General features: G+C 39.5%; 1 protein-coding gene across 1 annotated transcript; it reads right to left on the bottom strand.

Annotated features, from left to right (window-relative positions):
* Nucleotides 1-6,934: 6,934 nt before the first annotated feature.
* Nucleotides 6,935-23,432, bottom strand: st7l (suppression of tumorigenicity 7 like). The gene is made up of 15 exons (XM_044349587.1): nt 23,223-23,432; nt 22,602-22,684; nt 21,995-22,154; nt 21,835-21,889; nt 21,570-21,685; nt 21,209-21,287; nt 20,546-20,634; nt 20,082-20,182; nt 19,838-19,952; nt 19,656-19,728; nt 19,389-19,491; nt 12,390-12,540; nt 11,856-11,948; nt 11,555-11,694; nt 6,935-9,246 (listed from the first exon to the last, which is right to left on the bottom strand). The coding sequence occupies exons 1-15, from the start codon at nt 23,389-23,391 to the stop codon at nt 9,151-9,153; spliced, it is 1,623 nt and encodes a 540-aa protein (XP_044205522.1). The 5' UTR covers nt 23,392-23,432; the 3' UTR covers nt 6,935-9,150.
* Nucleotides 23,433-24,904: the final 1,472 nt, after the last annotated feature.

Here is a 24,904-nt window from a genome sequence, read left to right as displayed (position 1 = left end):
TGCAGGCTGCTGGGTCTTAATGGTAAAACTGGTCAATTTCACTGTTCTTAAATAACAATAAGTTGTGATGAAGGCTCATCAGTACCGCATTCTGGTACACAAAAAAAATCCATGGATCTCTTTCTTAACTAACTGTGATGCTTCTGCCCTCAAAATAGAGAGCCTCAGATTTTACATTAAAATCCTCACAAGCAGTTATACGCTGCAGTATTTTCATAGATCCTCACAAAAACTGAACAGCAAGATATGCAAGCTGAAGATCCTAATTGTGTATGCCTCTCAGTGGTGGACTGTATCTTTTTTTTAAGATTTTAAGAGCATTTCTCATCACTCACTTCAAAGGCCAGCACAGCATGTTTCTTCTGTCATCATATTGTGACAGAACATTTTTACAATGCAATCTTATGCAACTGTGCTTTTCAGTCCTTTGTGCACATATTCTCTGGCTCTGACTGGTTTGTGAGAACTTAAGTATTTCATGAAACCAGGCCAAGACGTTGCAAAAAGAGCAATGAAGTAGCTACGGACCCTGAATTTGACTTTTCAACATCTGGTTATGCAGCCAGACATCATGTTGGGCCATTTGAGACACAACCCTCAGAGGGATTTATAGATCTAAATGAAGCTGACAACAAGCTGTGGATGCTATGAGTCAACAGATTTTTTCAAGTCCATGTAATGAGGAGGAGAGCCAAAGTAAAGTGCTTTGAACAAGGCCAAATGACACACCGTGTCAAACGTTCACAAGTCAAAAGTTAATTGCAAACAAAAGAGCCTGTTTTGAATGTAAATTAAGAGTATGTTGGCTTTGTTTTTCTTAAAGATTAGAAAGGTGAGAGCTGTTCATACACAGAGGGGGCCTCAAAAAATTCATTCTTCTATTCCCCAGTTTTACTGAGTGTAATAAAGCACAACAACCATGATTTCAGTCTGTTATAAAATTAAACATCTTATGCCGAAGCCCACACTGAAAACAACCGGGTCTGCACAGTCCTGTACCATGGATTTCGATTGATTGAGGGTAAATATTGTAGCTACTTCAGTTGGTTTGGATCTAGTCACCACTTAGACTTTAAATTTTTCAGATGAAGCCAACAAAATAAGTATTTATACCCAGATACAATACAGATTTAACAAGAAGTTTTGTCTGTTCTATAAATTAAGACTGAGGCCACATTTTTACATCCAAGTCAAGCATTTAGTCAGTAAGGGTTTGGTGCAACAGTGTCCCGGTGTGTGTTACTGTCTAGGGAGGTATTTTCACCTTGGAAATGCAGGACCCAAAATACCTTACTGGTTCTAAATTAAACCTTGTTGATCCACCCTCTGTCACTCCCATTAGAGGTCTTCCGTTCTCTGGCAGCTTATATGGTCTCCTATGCTTTAGCCCTGATTCAGTTATGGTATGGAAAGGATAATGCATCCGCCCATGTTGGTGTTTTAAAGTTCAGTCAGTTCAATGTCAGGTATATTTTCCAGTAACGTAACAGGACTGGCAGATGGTGGCCTTGGATAGCAACACGGAATACAGGTACATCACAAAATATCACCAAAAAAGATTTACTTCAGTATCTGAAGCATAATGACTTGTTGTTCACAGAGAGTAGATTAGTAACACTTTGCTGATCTTTAAATCTGTCATAGTATCCGTGCCGCTTTGTCCTCCATGATGTGTGATCCAGTTGAAGTCTGTAAAAATAACAAGAGTGGCATCGCAGGCATTCTCTGTCATCATAGTGATATCAAATGGGCATCTCAATTTAACAACATTTCAGGGCTAAAATTGGCCCAGGGGGAGAGACTAACAGTGTGGTCCACATGGATGTTTCACATTCAAGGAGACCAGAGGAGCGAAATGTTGTAATGAGTCAAAAATGATTCGCTGATGTGTCAGCTTCATACTAAACATGTTTAATTTTCTCCTTGAACTTGTCTAACTAGTCCTCCAGTCCAAAACACTCTTCCGCAACCAATCATATGATTAATATCTATGACGTGCAGCGGTATGGGAAATATGTTGATATGTATACATTGTGAAATCGTTTGCTCTCTGGACTGTTTAGGAATAGTGTTGAAAATCTTTGGCAAAATGTCCCAGTAGTTTCACTGTTATTCTTGGAAGTGAAGATGGCCCTTATGACCCTATCAGCAGTAATTATGAGCTTTATGTAGACATGCAATTGGACATGACTAGCCGCTATAGTATAGTGTATTTATTGTCCATGCCAGATGACATCATTGGGAGAAAAGAGTAAAATACAGATATAAATCTCACATATAGTGTGTTTTTGTAGATAGAGGGAAAGACTCCCAGAAACTAAAAGATTATAAGATGTAAATGATCTTTATCAGTGTAACCCCAATCTAGTTGACCCCCATAGCTGCAGTGACATACAATAAATGAGCATATTGGGGTTCAGTGTGTTTCTCAAGTTTACTTCAGGCACATGGTGACTGATGCACATTGGATGTTTCTCAAATGTATAATCCTTCAGTTCATTCAGCCAATTTATACCACTACACTTTATGTAGGCCAAATATCTCTGTCCTTGTCACTCCCGACAAACATACAGAGAGCTCCACATAGCAGAGATCGGAGAGTGATGATAAAATGTTCCCCCTAAAAGCCACATTAAATACAGAGGCCAACACCAGGCATTCAGCACCAGCTGCTGCGTGGCTACTTTCCTGGTAAGCACCTCCAGACCACGAAGGGAGCATGAGTAAGTAAAGGAGAAAATCCAACAGCTATTCACCAGTAGATTAAAACAGGCTGAGACCCTTCAGCTATGCAGCAGATAATTATGAACTTACTCATTAAACTCACAAAATAATTCATGGCTTGAGTAGACAATGTCCTCTTATGAAATGTCATACACAAAGATGAGCACCAGAAAAGATTCAGCACTTGAAAACAATAGAATAATAGCTCAACAGTTTAGCTGAAAGTATATGAAAACCAGTAATTAATTGAATTAGTTAATTAATTGAATAGTTGATCAACAGAAAATAAATCACCTACTTTCTGATTTTGATTAATCAATTTAAGTACTTTTAAGAAAAAAAACAAAGTTATCTAGTTCCAACTTCTTAAGTATGAACAGCAGTTCAGTGGTAGATTAAAACAGAAGGAGACACGTCAGCTATGTAGCAGATAATTATGAACTTACTCATATTAAACTCACAAAAAACAAACAGCTTGAGAAGACAATGTCCTCTTATGAAATGTCAGACACAATGACAAACAGCAGAAAAATTCAGTACTTAAAGGTTGACAATGAGTGTAGCTGAGGGTAGCAGCAGTGTGAACAATACAACAGGAACTCAGCAGTTTAGCTGTAAGTATATCAAAACAGTAAAGGATCCTGTCACATACTGCTTTGAATTGAAATATTTCACTTCACTGAGTATGAGGCATGAGAGGAAAATGTGAATGTGGCTATGTTATAGGGCTGGGCAATATCTCGATATTATATCAATATCGTGATATGAAACTAGATATCATCTTAGATTTTGGATATTGTAATATCGTGATATGGCATAAGTGTTGTCTTTTCCTGGTTTTAATGGCTACATTACAGTAAAGTGATGTGATTCTCTGAACTTACCAGACTGTTCTAGCTGTTCTATTATTTGCCTTTATCCATTTAGTCATTATATCCACATTACTGATGACTAATTATCAAAATGTGTAAATATGTTTTGAAAGCACCAATAGTCATCCATACAATATTGCCTCAATATCGATATCGAGGTATTTGGTCAAAAATATTGTGATATTTGATTTTGGCCATATCGCCCAGCCCTACTATCTTATATGACAAAAGGCATGTTGAGTTCACTATGAAGCCAATATTAGATGGGAACAATTATGTGAATTGGCAGAGTGCAGAGTCATGTTTACCTCTCTGAAGCCAACATACAATATTGAACTCTACTATTGACTTTGACTTTGTTTACAGGGGCACAAAAAGGAAACCACCCAAACAACAGCAGCTAGGTCAGGAAATATGCCACAAAACCATTTTAGCCCTTAACACTCAAAATACTTTTATTTCACGACTACAAAATGAAAACATCATAACTCAGTGTGCCAAACAACAACCAAAACGATGCCTGGCACTAAGAAACTGTTCATAATCAGGAATGCAGGAAAGCAACAGGACAGCCAGCAGCATCAGCAGTGTCAGACAGTGTCAAGTCATTAATGATAAGCATTTTAGCAAAAGTAGAAAGCATTTACCTTGTTGAAGGGAGGCAGTCTCTGTGGAAAATGTAACCTTTGGGAAGAGTCTTCTGGTCCCCATACTGTAGTCGGCGCCATGACAGGAAAATGACTTCTGGCTTGAAATTGGGGGCGTTTGAGGCCGACATGTTTGATTGATAAATTGAGTAGTTGGCATCCAGCAGGAGCAGCAGGATAAGACAGGATAATTAAGCTATATAACTACATCAAAACAGTGTAACAGTGTAGCATAGGGCATAGACAGTTTAAATACCCTGCCTTTTTGAAAAGTCTGTGTTGGATATGTGTTGCAGCATGTCACATCTGAGTGTAGCAGTGCAACAGTGGCGGAAGAAGTACAGAGATCTTTTACTTATGTTAAAGTAGCAATACCACAATGAAAAAAAAGACTCCATTACAAGTAGAAGTCCAACATTTAAAATCATACTTAAAGGTATACTATGCAGGATTTCAATGTATAGACTCGTACAAAAGTAATCGCTCTCAATCCACCAGAAGTGTGTGGTGGTGTATGTATCTGCAGAGACTCTGCCCTCTGCCTGTATTTTCTTATTACTTTGCTGTGTTCAGGACACTTCTGGGTGTCAACCGTTGGACAGTGGGTGTGTAGCCCCTAGCCAGTAACACTGTGCAGGGTGTAAGGTCGGGACTCGCGTAGCGACGACGTTACATCACTGTCTCTGTCTCTCTCCTCTGCTCCACTCTGCTCTCTGTCTCTGTGTCACGGATGTATAAAGAGCTGCAGGTCTGTGTGTCTGCTTGACCGAGGGCGGGGCTGAGCTACACACACAGAGAGCAGAGAGGCCACAGTGAACAGCTCTGCATTCACACAAAATCTGGCAATGCTGCACCTTCCTGCAAGGTTGCGCGGAGGTGTGGACGTGTTTATTTGTGCTTTACAACATAATGCTGTGAAACAATCAGAAAATAATGTTTTAGTTATGTGATTCACAGCTGTTCTTACCAGCACCGCTCCCTCTCTTCATTCTTTCTCTCTCTCCCTCTGGTCAAGTCGGGGAGGAGGGGCCAACTTTGAATGCTGTGTGTTTACAAACACCAACCGACAAATCCTACATAGTATACCTTTAAGTAAAGGTACATACTAAGTATTGGTGGCAAAATATACTGTAAAGTACCCATTATGCAAACTGTTCCCATTTAGAGTGTTATATCATAAATACATTAATGGAATATTAATATTGATTTATTGACATGTACATGTAAGCAGCATTTTAAAGTTGTCAATGTGGACCTAATCTTAACAATCTATACTTTTGGGTAGTCTAATCTATAACAATGTTATTTTATAGTTATTTTATAAAGATGATCAAGATGATGTTTTACATATAAAATATTGATCTGAAAATAGCTTGTAACTATAGCTGTGTAATAAATGTAATGAAGTACAAGGTAAAATATTTTCCATAATTAGTTACATTCTGCCGCTGCAGTGCAGCCAGAGTAGTCTCTGTTGTGTTTTACTGTATCAGACATGATTGTCAGTTAGTGTGTGGGAGGAAGAGAAAAGGGCAGCAGTTTCAGTTTGTTGCCTGTCAGCTCACTTGGTGTTTTCATCAGGAAATAAAGTTGGTTTGGTTGGTTATTGTCATAATTCAAAAAATATACAAACCTACCACACACACAGATCACACACCTGCCCATGTGAGAATTATGTTCTTTGATTTTCTGATTTTTAGTCTAACACATACTGTATGTGACCTTTAGGGACACACTTGACACAGATTGCAAGATCAAAAGAGTTCATTTATTCATCATACTGGTGAGCTTACTGGATTGGCAGCAGGGTATTAGCACACAGAACCTCTAATTTAGTGGGTCACCTGTCAAGCATGCATCTTTCCACTGAAGATTTTGTGGGACATCACATCAGCCATGATCTGGTGTTTTCATGCAGAGAAGGTATGATGGACAGCATCCTGACAGCATGAGGAGATCAAATAAAAGTTCCTTACATTACCTGCCTTGTTCACATTTTTGTTGACGTCATGTTTATCCTTTATTTTCTTTCTACTCTTTCTTCTTTGCTCTGTTAGCCTGACTTTCAGGCACTCCACCATGTAGGTCAGTGAGCAATACAAGTTTCAACATGCTGCATGAAACCACGCTCTGGCACTGAGAGCAAACACTTGAGCACCCATCAACAGCCCTCAACAGCGATTTTCATTACTGCTGCTCACTCACCACTTAAGCATGAGTGTATGGAGTATGATTATGGAGCCAGTGGTTCACCGGGGACATGCCATGTAAAAGCATCCGCTGATGGTGGCAGAGTGGTATAATCATAATGATGAGCATGATGGCTCTTAGCTTTATATAGTCCAGTAGCAGCAGCAGGGTGGCTGAGTAAGTAGTTTGCCCTTGAACAAGACACCAACTTCCTATCAATACTGAGGTGATTTTAAAAGATGAAGGGAAATAACATCCACCTTAGAAAAGTAATGTATTTAAATATATCTCATCTTTTATGCTGAAAATAGTTTGCTTTAGTGATTACCTGGAGAAATGGTTGTGGATTTATTGATCAGTGTCCAGTCTACACTACAACTGAAGCTAGGGCTTCAGTATCATTTATTAAATATCAATTAAAAATAACTAAAACAGTAAAATGAAGGACCTCCAGAACAACAACAACAACAAAAAAAAGAAAAGATTAATCACAGATGCAAGGAAATTTCACAGAAAATGTTATTTATTGAGTTTAGCTTTCAAACTCATCCAGGGGTAGTTACAGTTGTTCAAACATTCTCCTGTCTTCAGCATGTACTCTTACATTTAAGCTGCACACTCTATAATTAGAATTTTAACAGACATACATCACAAAATACTAAACAACCAGTTTTGAAATTTAGATTCAAAAACTGCCATTCAGGGTTACCCACAAAATAATCCAAATTTGCAGCATAACAACACATGTATGTGCCTTAACATCAACACCAGCTTAGCCTTTTCTACATTTGTACAAGCATGTTTGTAACTTGGCCTCTATATCTAGTTATGCTGATCATTGGACAATCAATACAACTTTTGAAGGCATCTATTTATCACATTCTATCCATCCAAATTGAACAAAGTTGCCACTAAACTTGACATCAATATTGTAGGTGTAATAAATGCCAAATGCCAAATTTCAGCCAAATGCCAATTTAGTTTGTGTGATGCACTAAGAAAGGCACTTTATTATCACAATTTTTTTGCAATCACATATGGAGTGAAGAGTTGTCAGTATAATGTACATCCTCAAGTATGAGATCTAGATTGCAGTAGTCACAAATAATGTAAGAACTATCAAGTAACATAACTTGACAAAAAATATCAAAATGTCCACCTCAGATGGTTTTAAACTGTAATAAAACCTGTTCATGTAATAAACTGTTGGACTGGTGCGACATCACAATGTTATTGTACTTAACTGTTGACGTATTTGTTTCCAATTATTACATTCTTTATAGTCTTACTGTATGTCTGTGGTGTTGAATAATCTGCATATGTATTACATTTACAGGCTTAATTACGATTTTTAACAAGGCACATTTGTTTCTGACGAGTTACACTCAGTTTTTACATTATATCACAACTAGGTGGTAGTGGTATCTCAGGGTGTTTAGTTTGATTAAACAGAGATTATGTCTTTCACAGAGGGGAATAAGTATCAGAATCAAACCAATTATGGCAAATTTTAGCAAAAGGAACAGACAAAGGCAGGGCAAGAGTACGTACTGAATACTTTTGTACATCTTACTTGGCACAATGTGTCTGTAAATGTCTGTTAATTTTAATCACCAACTCCAAATGCTACTGAGCATACCTGCAGGCAGTGGCTAACTGAATATGCTTGGTGCATATGAGGGTTTGTCAGGGTTGATGTTTCTCACAAAAAAAAAAACTCTAGGAAACTAGGAATTACTGTAATCTTATGTATTACATTGACTATGTTGTGTGATTCTTGTTGGCCGGTTGACCGTCACTGTGACTTTTAACATTCTGCAGTGCAATCGTCAGAAATGAGCAATGCCACAAGAGGCCTTATGGTGACCAGTGATGATCCCATTTACATTTCGATGTTGCGGGGGTGGTGGTTGCCCCAGTGATATAGTGCTGAGGTGTCATGCCATGGTAACAACTGTTGAACTGCAGAGGCGTTGTATACACTGCAGGCACTCCGAGGCTGTAAATCACAGCTCTGTTTTTTAGTAGGTCTCACAGACTGTTAAATCTGCCCTGCTGCATGTCTGCAGGGCACAGAGGGTTGATATAGGACACATAGGTTCCCATCCCAAATACGGCATGGGATCTTTCTGATACAAATAAATAATTACGCGGAAAAAGTGAGGAATAGGATCATTTGTATCAGTAATATTCTAAAAGACAAATACTTCATGTACGTGTCTGGTTTTTTTGACAGTAACACACTACTAAAAACAAACTGACAAGACAATAATAAGAGGAGCTTTAAAATCATGCAGTTTTAGCTTTCTCTTGATTTAATTCATTATTGTGAATCAACAGAGGAGTACCTCTGACAAATTATTAATTTTATTTTTGTACAAAATTCAGAGTCAAACCTTGTGGGATACTGAAACATTTCAAATTGCCCGTGACAAATGAATGGCCCTGTGAAATTGTTGCAAATGGTATTCACTAAATGTGTTCTTGGAAAAGTTACTGGCTGCTGGAACAGTGTGGGAGAGCATCTTAAGAGTGGTATTGCTGTGTTGATACTACCTCAGCCAACATAATCAGTAACAATGCAGCAAGTGGACAGTAATGCTGAAGACAGGAGAGCAAACACTTTTTGTCTGAGGGTTTGGAGTGGTATTGGTGTGTGTGTGTGTGTGTGTGTGTGTGTATGTGTGTGTGTGTGTGTGTGCAAGCATGAGATGGGGTCAGATCCGAGTCAGCTGGTGCCAAAAACTGGACGGCATGAAGCTTTCCATCTTGTCTGCTAAGAAACCCAGGGGTGCAAAGAGTGTGCTGAAGAACTGGAAGGGAGGAAAAGCAGAATAAGACTTCAGTTTCCCACTCTTAAATAATTTAAAGTATAACATTAAAAAAGATCTACTTCCCACGGCCACTATTTCACTAAAACATTATGGACAGTTTTATCCCAAAGCTTGAGATAAAACATTTCCTCACTCATAAAAAAGCTAATAAGAACTGCACATATTTATTCATGTAATCCGAAAGCTGTTTTGAGTACACTAAAGAGAAAATATCTTGTGAAAGCAACACTTTTTGTTTGTAAAAGAAGTGCTGACATCTTAATGTACTTTTCCAAAGTATCCGTGATTCAGTTGTCAACACACTTTTAAAAACATCAAATGAATCACGCTTTTTTTTCCTCAGTTACTTTCTGTTTCTCTTTTTGTCTCTAAACAGTGATACATGAGGTGAAAAGAAATAAGCCTGAAAAACTACAAAAGGCTGCTGATCACCCTTTTGTATGAATTAACAAGAGCAAAGACAGATATAATATATTTCTGTAGTGATATGATACATTACTCTGAAATCATGTAAAACAATAGGATAAATCAATAGCATTGCACTCATATCAAACCATTAATAAGAACTCTAAAGGCATGTGACTTGATGAGCTAAGTAGCCCTTGCACATCATATCCACTCCTGATCTAAACAAGATCTTATTAGAAAAATAAGGTCAGATAAAATTACTAATGACTAAAAAGAGCTATAAATACAAGCAATTGTAGTTTTTATCATTTTTAATAAGCTCAACAAATGCTCATCATATGTACAATCTGAGGAGCAACTCAACTACTTATGGTTTTATGATCACCAGTAGGACATAAATCAACTGGGATTAAGGATATAGGATAAACAACATATTAGGTTTGTGTATAATAGAGCATTTAAAATGCATATGTCAGTGATTTAAAGGTGCAGTGTGCAGGATTTAGTGGCATCTAGTGGAACGGACTTAGAAGAAATGGAATATAATATACATAAGTATGTTTTAATTAGTGTATAATCGCTTGAAAATAAGAATCGTTGTGTTTTCGTTACTTTGGAATGAGCTCTTTATGTCTACATAGGGAGCGGGTGCTCTTCCATGGAGCCCGCCATGTTTCTACAGTAGCCAAAATTGGACAAACTGAACACTGACTCTATAGAGGGCCTTTCGTGTTTTTCACGAGTGTTGCCGCCACCATAGGTTCTCCTACATGCTTGGAAGGGAAGGGTGAGGGGAGGGGTATTCAGTTAGTTGCAATCTATAACCTTACCGCTAGATGCCATGAAATCCTACACACTGGACGTTTAAGGTAGGTACTAAAAGTAAGATGTCCTCTAAAACATTACAATATGGCTTCACTCTGAAACTACTTGAGGGGTGCTTGATACACTTGACACTTTAATAGTCCCATAAGTGGACCTATACTTCTCTAATCCCATTTAATATATGAAACAAATCCAACTACTATACATGTCTGTTATCCATAAATAAAGGAAAGGCAGACTGCCACCATCATCACCACAGTCTTGCATTGCTCAGGTCTTCATATCAAGAGCAGCAGACTGAGAAAAATCTGTTTTTCCTCAGAGTACAGTTAGGACCTCTGTGTTCCTCCCTCAATGGTTTTCATGCACTCCATCTGAACATTACACAAACCAGGCTTGCCGACCCTGCTGTAAAAATCCTATCTGCACCCAATCTTTCTCATAACAAAAGAAGAGCACTAGATGTTCTCTGTGGCCTTGTTTTTGCTACATTCTGCAAGTCTACGTAAAGGCAGGCCCTAATAAACAGGGTGACCATAAACAAAGGATTAGCCAAAGTAAAGAGCTTGCCAAACTGGCCAAAACAGACAATACAAACAGTAAAAGGAAGTCATGCATTCGTGGCTCTATGCTACACTGTTGTGTTTTCTATGGCCATAAGATTGCATTGCTCAGCTGTGGTTACTGATAGATTAAGCTGGACTACAGCTTGTTTTGGAGGGAAACACTGACTTTACAGGCCTACGACTCCCATGAGCCTCCAGTGTTACAGACAGTGATGGAAGGCAGTAATTATCAAAAGGGTTAAAAGGTTCATGTTACAAACAATATGCATTAAAACACAGATAGAAAAAAAGAGCCAGAGTTTAACAGAAAAACTAACCACCCAAGTCAACTGACATTCAAGTCTGAGTTCAACTGATAAAAAACTGATAACACATACAAAGTTGACTATCTGAATCAATAAACAAAAATTAAAAGCAACTTTTAAAAGCAACAAGCAACTTTTGAGATTTTAGTTACAGGATTTTGGATGTTTGGTTACAGTACTTACTGCTTTGGCAAAGACACCCATGAGCTCAGGGAACTGATGTGTGAGCATGGCCAGCATGGCAGTGAAGGAGCAAAGGCCTGCTGTGAAGAGGATGAAGAAGGGAAGCTCTTTCTTTGGGTACACGGACACCTCGTGGAATGCTGGAGTAACCATTCGAAAGAAACAGCCAGGGAAAGAGGGAGCAAAACAAAGACAGAACTGGAGTCAAGTTGAAACAGTGAGAGGATGATAAATCACACAATCGAAAAGGGAACAAATTCATAGACTGCGAGTCGGTTAAGGTTTTTGTACTTCAACTTACAGGGCAGTAGTTCCCTATCTGCTGTTTCTGTGCATCCTGGGTAGGGATAAAACAGATGACCCTTCTCCAGTGGGTAGGGAATTATCCTGAAGGCTGGAAAGACAGAAAAAGGAGCAAAAAGGTAATTGAATTAAGATGAATAACATGCAAAGTATTACTTCACAGTACTGCATGATGTGAAAAATGTTTTAAACAACACAAGAGGTATTTTAAACCATGGCTAGAAAAGGCTGCTTAACAGCTGACATAATTTTCAGTAAATCCTCTACTTAGCAAAATATTATACAGAGAGATAAGACACTAATGAAATATAACAATAACAATATAATTCCTGAGAGCGACTGTCTAATCCCTACGATCAGAAGTAGAGTATTTGCGTGTGAAAAACTATAACACAATAAGGAGCAGCATAAATGAATGATGGAGATGTCTGAACATACAAGTTATTTACTTTCAACAGAACCAAAAAAAAAGTTAGTTTTTCAATAAAAATAAAAAAAAATCTTCAACACAGGACGTAAAGGTGATACATACTGCCCTCCCAGGTGCAGTGTAGTAGGTTTAAGGCTCCCTCTGCCCTCTTCCAGTGCTGCAGGTGGAAGAAAGCATATGCCACTGCCTCACTGTCACCCCTCTTCAAGATGTGCTCTGGAGGCAGGATCAGGCTCTTCATCTCTAATAAGTACTACACACAGGAAGAGGAAGAAATACAAGACCTCTGTTCAGTACACACTACAGTATCAATGTATCATTTGGCTCCTGTGAACATGGTAAAGCATAACAGAAGCGTCTAGTATAGCTGTACTTTATACTATTGTCGAAGAACTATGCCAATGGAGTATACCAATGTCTGTGTATTAGTGCATAATCCGCTTACTCTGTTATGTTACTGTCTTTTGAGTGCTAACAAAGGATATCTGCTTTCACAGCTTGGGATCTTTTTTTTTTTTTAAACATTTCTATTTTGTTGAGTTCTTTTTTTTGGCATCGTTCTGTGTGGTTGTCCCAGTGGCTCTCGCCAACCCAGTGGCGGTAAGTTGTCGGTGAAAAACTCTTAACACTTTAGCTGCTCCAGAGACCTTGTGGGCTAAGATGCATACCATGTAACCGCAAAATCCATGGCTTGAACTCAGCTGGTGACATTTGTTGCACGTCATCCTACTCTCTCTCCCTATGCTTCCTGTCCATCTATATTGCATAAAAGGCTAAGTGCTGGACAAAAAATCTAACATCTAGCAAGCCAAAGAAATTTTTCTTAGATATTAGTCAACCAAACCTCAACTGAAAACACCCAAGAGGATTTACATTCAGCAGGTAGTGAGAAAAAGGACTCAAATGACATGTTGCTTCGTTTGCTGCTTAAATGCTTAACCTACCTCTTCAACTTGGCTTTGGATTGGAATGCTTTATGGACGTTATTTTACTTTATTTTAATCACTTATCTTATTGAATTCTTATCGATTTTATTTGTCATTGTTTATCTCAATCAATCAATCAATTTTTATTTATATAGCGCCAAATCACAACTCGCACTTTTCACATATCTATTTGATCTAGTTTTTAATTAACTCCAAAAAATCTATTTTATTGGTTTTCATTACATTTTCAGGTTGTTTCATTCTCATGTGCATTAGTCTCTAAATGCATTTACTGTTTACATTTACTGTCTTATTATCGACTTGTCAGTCATCTCTGAAGCACTTTGAATTGCACTAACCTGTACGCGGGATGTTAAGCAAATAAAGTTTGATTGATTGATTGATGCGAGTTTGCTTTAAAGAAGTCTGGTCCCATGAGGTCAAAAATTTCTTCATACAGCTTTAATAGTTTCATTCACATTTTCTCCTCGTTTCTCAGTCAGCGCTTCACTTACTGTATCCTATTGTGCAATTCCCTGTGGTAAACTCCCTGCAGACTGAAAACACATTTTCTTCATGTGAGGTATTTGTTGAGAGCCTTATTTTGCAATTGTTCAAGGTGGGAGGGAAAAGCTTTCCAAAGCTCTTGTGTGTGTGTGTGTGTGTGTGTGTGTGTGTGTTATTGTTACAGTACAGTACATTCATTCCATGAATGTGTAACATCCCCCGCTCACCCCTCCTCTCTTTCCCTACTGTGTGAGTTTGTCCCAGTGAGTCAGTCGGTTCACTGTGCTGACAAAGACCCACATCCCAGAGTTACAACCTATAGAACAGGTATGCTCTCTGAAATAACACACAACAAGCATCTAGAGCATGTTGTGTATCGCTTGTCGGCGTTATACATTTTTACTTTAAGTTTGCTCTGTCCATGGATAAGTCATTAATAGGCCTATACTGACTTTGATGAACCTGTCACTCTATATAATTTATGTCTGTGGTGCCCAGTGTGGCAGGGGTCTGTGTTAAACAAAACCTATGTACAGGGCTGGGGCCCCCTGGGCTGGATTCCCAGGCGGCCAGCTTCACAGCGCTCTGGATCTCAGACTGACACTTTGGGAAGGTTACCCCACAGCTAATCCTGTCTAATCCCTTCCATGGTCACAGGCTCAGCCAGCCATCCATCCATCCATCTATCCAGCCAGCCAGCCAGACCATGCTGCTTTACCCATCTCCCCCTACCTTACCCTCTGTCTCCACTCTTGCCCCTATGATCACAGTCTGCACAGGCTCTTTAACCTTGCTCATCCCTGTCTTTCTCCAACTATCCTTAATACGCTTTCATCTTGCTACATATGAGCCCGGGTCCCATGTCTCATACTAGCTATCCATTTTTCTCATCGTCCCTGTCTCTCCCTCCCGAGCTTAGTTCACAGCCAGTCTGCAATTACTCAGCATTCTCCTCTCTCTCTTCACTGCCTATTACTGGCGCACCTTCATGCTAACTGAATGGTCAACAACCTGCCATGACCAGGACAATTAACCAATTCGTCAATATCTTTCCATTTTTATCATCATCACAGGCTCAAACCATCACTCTGCTTACTCTACGTCATTGTAATATCACAGCCATATTCACAAGATGCTAATTGCATTTAATGCTCTGTGCAGAAAGTTTTCTACCACACACCTCTGCTGCCAGTGCCTCACTCAGCGCCTCGCTCTCATGGTTAAAGGCTTAATCAACCAGACTACAGGTGTGAACACTCCACTTCACCCATCTTCCTCAATTTCACTCCACTAGGCCAGCAGCCTGTCCTGTCTACTAGCTGCTTTTCTTTCCATTCTAATATCCTCTGTAGTCATTACAGGGACAGGCTGCTAGAGACAACCAGAAGCTGCTCGTTTGTCCTCCTCACTTATCCTGTCTGACTTACTTAAAATCAGCTCTCTCTGCTCCAGCAAAGACACTTGACTGCCTTGCCTTCACCCCCCTAACCATTTCTGTCTCTTTTCTTCCTCCGAGCACAAACCTTTCACCATCCTCTACTCCCCCCCGCATCGATTTAGAGCCATCCAGACAGTGCAACTGCAGGACATGCATGAAGAACTACATGACAGGTATGAATTTGTAAGCCAGCAAATTTGTTCTTTTTGTTATACTTGGATGTTTTACAGATAATAGCAAATATTCTACAGTTTTACAGAGATTTCTACCAGTATATGGCACCCATGTAAGTCTGGGTCCTCTGTGTTTTAAGATTAACCATTTAGAGAGGCCAGCTGCTCAGCTGTCCTTCCTCGCATGCCACAGTATTAGACCTGGTGACACCTCAGTCCTCTATGCTGGCCTACCCCCCCTCCACCCCCCTCTCTTGTTCTTCGGTCTGCTTCTCCACTCCCCGTCGCCTCTTTGATGAAGGGATTGAGTTTCATGTGTTCTCCTTTTATCCCTGGGCAGTCATAAGCCCAGAGCATAACTCATAAGCTGCCTTCTGATTCTAATCTGCAGCACTTTGCTTCTCACAATGGAACACACAGGCAACAATGACATCAGTCCTGTAGTTGCTCTTTATGGGTCGGACAAAACACATACGTGTGTGGGTTCAACATACAGTAAAGACAAACAGGTGTTGGGTTTGGAAACACAAACTAAGATTAAGAATTTCATACAGTCGGTAAACACCGCTTCTAGCTACTCTGACCTCTACCGAGTGAGAGGAAAGCGGCAGAAAACTCACATTTGCCCTAAAGTGGGCAAGGATAAGGCAAATCCTAAGCTGAGGCGCAATTCCTGAATTACTACCCCCTTTTCCTTGTCTGAATCAAACCTCATCCATCTTAATTCAGAAAAAAAACCCAAGGCTGCTACTCTGTCTCAATTTACAGATGAAAAAGCCAATCTCAGAGGTAAACTAAGCAACAGTCTGCATTTCTGAGCCTTGACAGGGTATCTAGATGAGAGAATGTCAGCCAGAATGAGGTGAGATGAGAAACCGCCATCCAAAGTGGAGTAAACTAGCAAGGTAGATGGGGTTGACTGCTTTAAAATCAACGTGTATGGACCAAAGTAGTGGTAAATGTAAATGTAAAGCAGATTCCGGTAGCCAGAACACTTGATCAGCTATCCAAGCATCTAGCAAACTGTCAGTTTCTTAACTACTTGCTAGTAGAGAGACTGATTGGAACCGACAGACAGATGGGGAAAAGGGTGGTAGTGGAGGACGAGGAGGAGGAGGAGGAGGAGGAGGAGGAGGAGAGAGGGGGATAAATAGAGGGGGGCAAGAAGGCGGGGGGGTGAGGGGAGTGGAAGAGGAGGGAAATGGGGGCAAGATGGAGAGCTGGTGAGGAAAAGGGAAAGGGGTCATGTGGAAGGAGGACGGTGTATACTGAAGCAGCTGGGAGACTGAAGTGTGTGTGTGTGTGTGTGGATGCGGGGTTAGTGTGTGTGTAGCCTTTTGAGCAGTTTTAATAAGTGCATGTGATGTAGCCTTGCATGATATTCATATATAATCTCCTTGGCATGCTTGATAACACACACACACACACACAGACACACACACACTTTAATGCTTGACCCAACAATGTCCCTTCATTACTCCACCTGTCCAAGGGTGGCAGAGGCTATTGGGTTGTTAGTGTTTTATTAGCCATGCTTGCCACGTGGCTCTAGGAATTTAAGTCTGTCAGTAGGTCATAAGGTAAGGGGTACTAAGGGAAGGTCAAGCGCTGCTCTTTCACTTTTTCCTCATCAAGATTGATCCTGGTGACCTGGCAATCAAACTGATGACCTTCTCTTCACAAGCTCGTTTCTGTAAACTTCTGGCCACTACTAGCCCACTGGTACTCAATATTGATGATGGTTGAGAAATGAATAAAAATCCACAAAGATTCAGATTAGGCAAAGCTGCTCTACTCTGCCTGCTCCAGTTCAGTGCAACACTAGTATCTGGTATGGCTCCTCTACAGCAACACAAGCACACACACAAGCTATTATGTAAATCACCTGTGATGGATCTCCTGCCGTCCAATACAAATATAGAGTTTAGTAATTAATTGCTTGCTTAACTATTATTGTACAAGGAAAATACAGTTCTTAAATAAAGCACCTTGACGTTTTTTTTAACTTGTACTGTACTTGAGCACATTTGAAGATGTAGGAGGGTGTTTCTCTATATTTCAATTTCAGCTTAAGGCATTTGTAAATGAAATGTGTCACTATTTTTGACATGTTATATATGACATAATTACTTATGTTATTGGTTTAAAGCCTCTGCACACCTGAATAGGTGATGGGTGCGTCAAAGGAAAGCACATCTTGAATTAATCACAAATGAAAGCATTCATTAGTTGAAGCCCTTTGGCTGGTGAATTTCTTAAAAACTAAACATTGTAAAAGTATTTATACTATTGCGGAAACTGGAGTCAAAAACCCCTGAGAAGAACCTGTTTCTCGGGACAACGGGCCAGCCTGTGTTGAAAAGGCCACAGTCACAGGTGCACTCATCATTCAGACATGCTAGACAACACAAAGCAACAAACCTGACATCACACTGTTATGAGACCTGAGTCAGTACCAGATTCCAGAGTAAAATGCTGAAAGACGAGCCTATCAATAATCCTCTGTAAAACATATGTTACTAAATTCATAACGCCATTTAGCTATTCACTTAAACTCCCAGAGGTAATTTTGATAAAGTTGGCACCGGTGGACAAATTCAGACTGTTTGGCTCAAACAGGGAATGAGAGGGGATGAGGGAACATGAGAGGATAAGAAATAGGATGAGGGTATGTGATGAGAGGAGAGAGAGGACGGCTGCTTCTGGGCACAGTGGGGAGGGAGGGAGCAGTTGGAACGACACCGAGGATGAGGGCCCTCACTTTAAAATCAAAGGCCGGATCAAAGCGCTACCTGACGTCTCCCCCCTCCACACACAAACACACCGATTCTCTTTCTCTCTCTCAGAAAAGGAGTCCGTGAGATGAAACAACACCACACTACAAAGGCTAAACTGAGACAAAACTCTGCTGCAACTAGTTGTGTATGACTCTGTGTGTGAATGTGACATCTAATCCTGTGGGAACTAATGTGAAAGGCCAGAGAGAGAGATATCCAGTTGTAGTCTCATGCGTGCCCTGGTTCAGATATATGCAGAGCTAGTCTCTATTGTGAATAATTATGACCAATTTGTTACATGTTTACAGTTTTTCTTAAGAGCCAAATGTGAAATTCAAACTGAACTACCTGCAAAAACGCATACTTCTGCATTGTCGGTAGTAGTCAGATGATTAGGGCAAACACACCCATCAAACATACAATAGTAGTTCATTTAAAATAACTATAACAATAACAATCAGTATAATAATAACCAAACTCACTCATGTAGAGAAAGAATAGGCAAAAGTGCATACAAACCAGGATTCAGGGTGTAAAGCTGGAACTACAGGTGTGATAAAAATGAGTTGAAAACAACCGTACGAAGACCTACACCGACACCTGCTGGTGAGCCAGCGGCATGTCTGGAATGAAAGCTCCTCTATTTGACAGTTGCACCACCTGTTACTGCTGACATAACTCATCTTTGATTGTCTGACTGATTGCGTGCCTGTCTGCCTGCTTTGCCTTCTCGTGCTGCCTGCGACCTTTACACATGACAGTAATGTGAGCCCTGCGTGATCACACTGAATATTGAAAAATGGTATATCAAAAGACGCGGTGAAGATTTAATCACCCAAACCGCTTTCAGCATAGCGGCGGCGTGGATGAAAATATACTTTTATGCATGTGTCTAATCATAAAGATTCATACAGCTCAGATGAACACGTATGTGAAAAAAATACATTTCAGGAAAACTGCGGGAAGGGAACATGTATGAACCGTTTGTCAAGATATGAATTATCACCAGAGGGAGTTGTGTGTGTGTGGCGATCTGTGTTTGGAGATAAAGAAACTGAGGTGAAATTTCAAAAAACGTACATTTCTACCGGTGCAGATTTAATTTGCTTTATAATTAATGTGGAGATTTAATACAGACAACGTATTTAAATGGCAGATGTAAAGGAGGGTTTTCAGGATGACTAAATGTCAAGTCAAGTCACGTTTATTCAGTGATCATTTAGTTTTACAGGCCCACAAAAGCCCTCAGAGTATATGTGACATTATCATTTGTGACTGACCTTTGGCACGTGCGGATTGAACTCAACGGCTCTGTGTATGGCCTCCACAGCGTTCATCTCTGCTGTGCTTAGCCCCCGCCTTGACGCTGCCTCTGGAGAGAACCTGAGAAAACACAACTCATGTGACACACAGCCGCTGCTAACAAAATTGCGTGGTAATGTTACTGCAGCTATATACAGAAGGTAAAGTTTTAAGAGATACAGATGTTAAATGGTATGCAAGGTTCAACAGATATTTAAAACAATATGAATCAAAAGGAAACATACTTATCTGATACAGCCCGTGCTTTCAACAGTGCAGATGTATAGCATATTGTGGCTGATTTTGGCAAGCTGATGTCTACAACAGAAGCAGAAATATGGGTCATGTGACATAAGCCACACATTTTCAAGGCATATTCAATGCTATTGAGCAGTGATGATTAAATGTTTATTGAGTTTAGCCATACCATCATATTTGGCAAGAACAGCTTGGACATCAGCATATGCCTGAAGCTCTAGAAGTGCCTCCAAGAGGTTTTCGTGTATATTTAACATTCCCAACAATGGGAACTCCTTCATTAACTGTAAAGAGATAAAACATCATATGTTAATATAGCATTTGTGATCATTGTACTGCATATTGTTTTATATACAGTAAACTTGTTGGCTCAGTTAGTTATTCAGTTGCCTGAGTTTTGGATAGAAACTCACATCTCTCATCATTTTCACTGCTTCTTTAATCCGTCCCAGCTTGCGTGCACACATTGCCAGTCTACGTTTAATGTACACCAATAAGTTGATATCTTTTCCAGCTGTGGATGGCAAACAGAAAATATGACATTTAATATGCAAAACACTCATCAGTCAAAAACATGAACAACATGGATACAATTATGATTAGGCCTGAGAACAAAAAGAGTCACTTTCAGTCTAAAAAGGAAACAGGATTGATGTATTAATGTGATGTTGCACCTCTTATCACATGCAACATCCCAGATGTGGTCTGTTCTACTTGTAACCACACACACCTCTGATGTGCATTGCTCAACAGTACACTGTGAAGCGCTGCAATGCACAGTTGCACAGTGTACACGACTATTTAGCTATCTTCCTGCTACTGTGCGTCAGGGTTTACAATGGATGAGTGCCTGTGGAATATTTAGATCCATTCTTACCGATACTTAATGCTTTTTTGAAGAGGCGCTCAGCTTCTGTAATAGTTGTGGCTTCTTCCTCTGCTAGAAGCACATAGGCTGCAGCACATCTGCACACATGCAAACAAAAATGTAAGACAGGCCTTATTAAAAACATAATGAGGGTGGATTGTTGTGGCACACAAGAAAAGCAATAGTTTGCGTACACATTAGAAAATGGAGTCATAATGCAATCACAGCAATAATTTGAGTACAGCAAAGCCCATAAATAATGATTATATTAATGTATTTATTCTCTTAAGTGAAGCGAGCACAATCACAGCAACTTAGTTGGATTATTCACATTTCACTGCATTATTACAGCAGACACTGGTTAAAACATACAGTATAGCAGGTATCATTTATGCACTTTTTCACAGAGTTCTAGTTTATACAAAGCTACTAACGCAATCGAAATAAAAAGTCATATCAACATGAGCTCTGTGGAGAGTTGGCAATGTGTAACGACGTAAAAGCTCTAGTCAAACTGTTGCCTAAACTGCAGTATTGGCATCTATGACATTGCTACAAGTATATAAACATTGTAACTTTTTTCATATTTTTCATTACTGTACTTGAGCTTTGGTATGTTTATGGATACAGTATTTAATGAGAAATATGCAACGGTGGAAGAGTAGAACTCACTCATGGTTCATTTCTATGGCCTGGTAAGCTGCTCTGATCCTGGCTTGAGGATTTCTCTCTCTCCAGGCCTTCTGCATCACTGTAAGAAGATAGTGTACTCAGGGTTATTACAGGCTTATTATGGTGACCTTACAACACTGACATATTCAGTCATATGCATCCAGGTCAAAAGCTTCATGGCACACAATAAAAGGCAATGCTGAGCGGAACATTCAAAGAACCAGAGAAATCTCTTACAAGGATATATGCAAGCAACAAAGACATACCCCATCCCTAGTTATATATATTTTATATTCTCTTAATTTCAGAACTTTTTGCTTAAGTAGGGATTTGGTATGAACAGTATATCATTAAAACTCACCAGCATCCTCTGGCCTTAACTGCTGAGTGTCTCCTGTGAAAAAGGTCTGATGGTCTTGAGCAGACAGGTTCATATCATAGTATGTTAAGGGTTCCTTCCCGGTCACCCAGGTGTACCTGAAGAGTAAAAATAACAGCTACATTTTATGGCAATCAGTGAATTAAGTGAAGTTCAATTCAGATGTTTATAATATTGATTACCAAAGCCAAATATACTTTGTAAGATATCTTTGTAAACAGTCTCACAATACAGCACCCACACGTACCTGTTGTATTCTGCTCCTCTAAACAGATTCAAAGGGTTCCTCCAGACCTTACACTCTACCAAAAGGAATACATAATTATTATAATTAATATTATTATTATTAGTAGTAGTAGTAGTATCAGTAGTATTGTTGTTATAGTATGAATCATGTCCATATTTACCTGAGACACTGGGTCTCGGCTCTGCCTCTCCATTGACTGATGAGAACAGACCAGTCGTGGAGCTGCTCTCCACTCCACCCAGGAGAGGACGCAGGTGGCTCACTGAAACTTGTTCAATGAACGAAGTCCCATATTTACGAAAATACCACCACTCAAATATCTGTGACAAGAAGGCATTCTTTAAAATCATAAGGTGACAAAATGCTTTAGCTAGCTGTCCCCAAGTAGCAATTGCTATCATGTCAAAAAAAATATTCATTCAACTTATGCAACTTAAACTGCCACAAGACACAAAAGGTACAAGGCACTGTTGCTATAATGAGTGAACTACTGAAATTTCTGATTGGTGAGCATCACCTATTTTTCTTTGCTCTCCTATCATATACTGTATCTGTCCATCACATGCTGTTTTTTCCTGTCTGAATAGATCTTGCTAACTTGAATCTTGCCAACAGCACTCTTGTTCATTTACGGCCCAAAAATGAATCTGATTCTTTAAACGTTTGTCCACTCCACATCTTTCTTTCTCTTTATGGAAGAGACTGCAACAGACATCAAAGCTCACAGTCATCCTTGCGTGAAAGAAATAATTGAGGCGATAACTTACAAGGATGAGTCCAGAGATGAGGGAGGAGGTTCCAGTGAGAGCCACATAGAATTTGGGGGTCAGTGTGTTCAAAAACACTGATGCTGGAAAGAAAAAGAGACAATATTCAGATTAGTGCCATCAGTGCTAGAGGTGTTGTGTCTTTGTCTGTTTCCCCTTAACCTGTTCCCAAATCTAGTCCTATCTCCAGGCTAAAAGACCTGCACTTTGAAGGGGCAAGACATCAATTTATAGTGGCTTGTGCATGGCAAATATACTGCATGCTATAAACGGGGTTGACAACGCCAACAGAAAAATATTGGTAGTGGGGTTTTGTAAAGCTGGCAAGTAGCCACATGCAGTAGTATATCGCGTAATGTCATGACAATAGTAGCAAACTTGATAGCACAAAAATAAACTAACTGCTACTGATTCTTGACTATATTCAATAAGCGCAACGCTTAGAAAGCAACGCAATTAAGACCTAATAATAGTTATTAAATATCCGACTTAAACCTAACCACAAAGTCCCCTCTATTTGTGCTAAACTCACTCAAACAACGAACTGTCAAATCAACAGCTCCCGCTAATGCCAGATATCCGGAGGCTAACAATAGCTAGCTAGCAGTTGCATTAATTCACCTGAGGTAAGAGTTTCCTGCAGTTTCAGCGGGCTCCACAGCACGTATATCATGATGAGCACCATGCCCAACCAAATTAAGCACACGTAGGTCCATGACCAAGAGAGCCAAGACTTTAATTTCTCTGTAAATCCAAGAGATTGGGGATTACTGCCAGTGGTGTCCTCCATGTTTCTCCGGATGTCTGTAAACAGAGGAGTCACGTGACCAACCAAGCAAGAGGGCTCCTATTTAGAAATCGCTACAAAACAATCTACTTCCGGGGGCTACAGAAAAATATAACTACCATTATTATTATTTAGTTTGTTTACTCTTCATTTAAAACAAATTAAACATTGCTATTGTTATTGTTAGAAATGATTGGTTTCACATAAACGTCTTGCAATTGAGGTCAGCATAAATCCATCTCTAGAGTTGACTGGCAATATAATATATATATATATATAATAATAATATAAAAAATATCAATAATGAATACGAACAGACATAGGGACTCATTATAGAAGATTTATAGATATAAATAGATATTATATAGAAGATGAAGAAAAGTTTCTAAGAAGGCTATACTTACCAAGTACTGTGTGCCTAGTTATTATTTCTTTCACTGTCAGATGTTAAGAGTGATGGAGTCTAATGATGCAGCTGCTATTTATTAAATTTTAATAGACAAATAACAAATATTTATTTTGACAAGTAAACAGATCTTTAATCTCTGAACTATAAAAGTAATACACAGTGAGTATTATTTGAAAGCTGTATTTGTCTCTGCTCGGAGTAAACCACAAGCTTTATATGTGGCTCTTGGGGATATTTGCTGACATTCATCATCTTAGTCATAAATGTGGGGAAACTGCAGCAGCCACGAGCCCTCACCAGCTCATTTCACCACTTAATCTACCCTGTAGTACTATCTATGGCCAGTAAGTGGGGCCATTACATCATTAATATGTTCACTTCTGTAGTTATTTACTGACTGCAGGTGGAGATAATGTTCTGTTCTGTTTGTTTCCTTACTGTCTCTGTTTTCATTGCAATATTAGAGAAATTAGTGTTTTTTTGGGCGTGTAAATGTACTCTTTCATTCTGAGCTTGTATGTTCTGCAAATATAATTGCTGAACCGTTTTTGCAGGCCTTATCTAAGGTTGAGAATCAAAGCCAAATACTATGGCTTTTTCTTCAAATTGCCAGTCATTATGCATTCAGAGTACTCTCGTTTCCTATCATTTACATACCCATAGAAGTATATACTTACGTTAGATTGTTGCTAGAAGTATATTTTAGGATGCGCACAACCCACAGCACTTCTCACCTTGCATGACTGACTCACATCTCCTAACAGGGCAGGAATAAATGTGATTTGTTGGAGTGCATTCTAGTTGGAGGTTACAGCTACTGAATGACAGAGAGCCAGATTTGGTCCTGCTCACACATGCCCTTGGGTGTTTTCTGCCTGATTCTGATGGACAAGCACACGCAGGGTTAAAGGCCTGTCATATAAATCAGGTACAATCACTTTAGAGGTGAATACATGCATGATGCCACTGACAGGGAGGAAGAGTGAGGAAAGAGAAAGGGAGAATAAAATAGGAGCGGGAGAAGAATAAGACAGGTTTGTAGAAGTTATCTGGAGTGTATAGCATGACCTGCATGGCTGAATGTATTTACAGCTGAAATGATATTTC

This window comes from Thunnus albacares, chromosome 4 (assembly GCF_914725855.1).
Source record: "Thunnus albacares chromosome 4, fThuAlb1.1, whole genome shotgun sequence".
NCBI lineage: Eukaryota > Metazoa > Chordata > Actinopteri > Scombriformes > Scombridae > Thunnus > Thunnus albacares.
This window is presented reverse-complemented; position numbering and strand designations above follow the sequence as displayed.

Excerpts from the sequence above, each read along its gene's own strand:
- st7l (XM_044349587.1), bottom strand. The coding sequence starts at position 23,391 with ATGGAGGACACCACTGGCAGTAATCCCCAATCTCTTGGATTTACAGAG. Across the intron at positions 22,685-23,222 it reads GCAGGAAACTCTTACCTCAG|CATCAGTGTTTTTGAACACA; the intron begins GTGAATTAATGC and ends TTTTCTTTCCAG. Across the intron at positions 20,635-21,208 it reads GCCATAGAAATGAACCATGA|ATGTGCTGCAGCCTATGTGC; the intron begins GTGAGTTCTACT and ends GCATGTGTGCAG.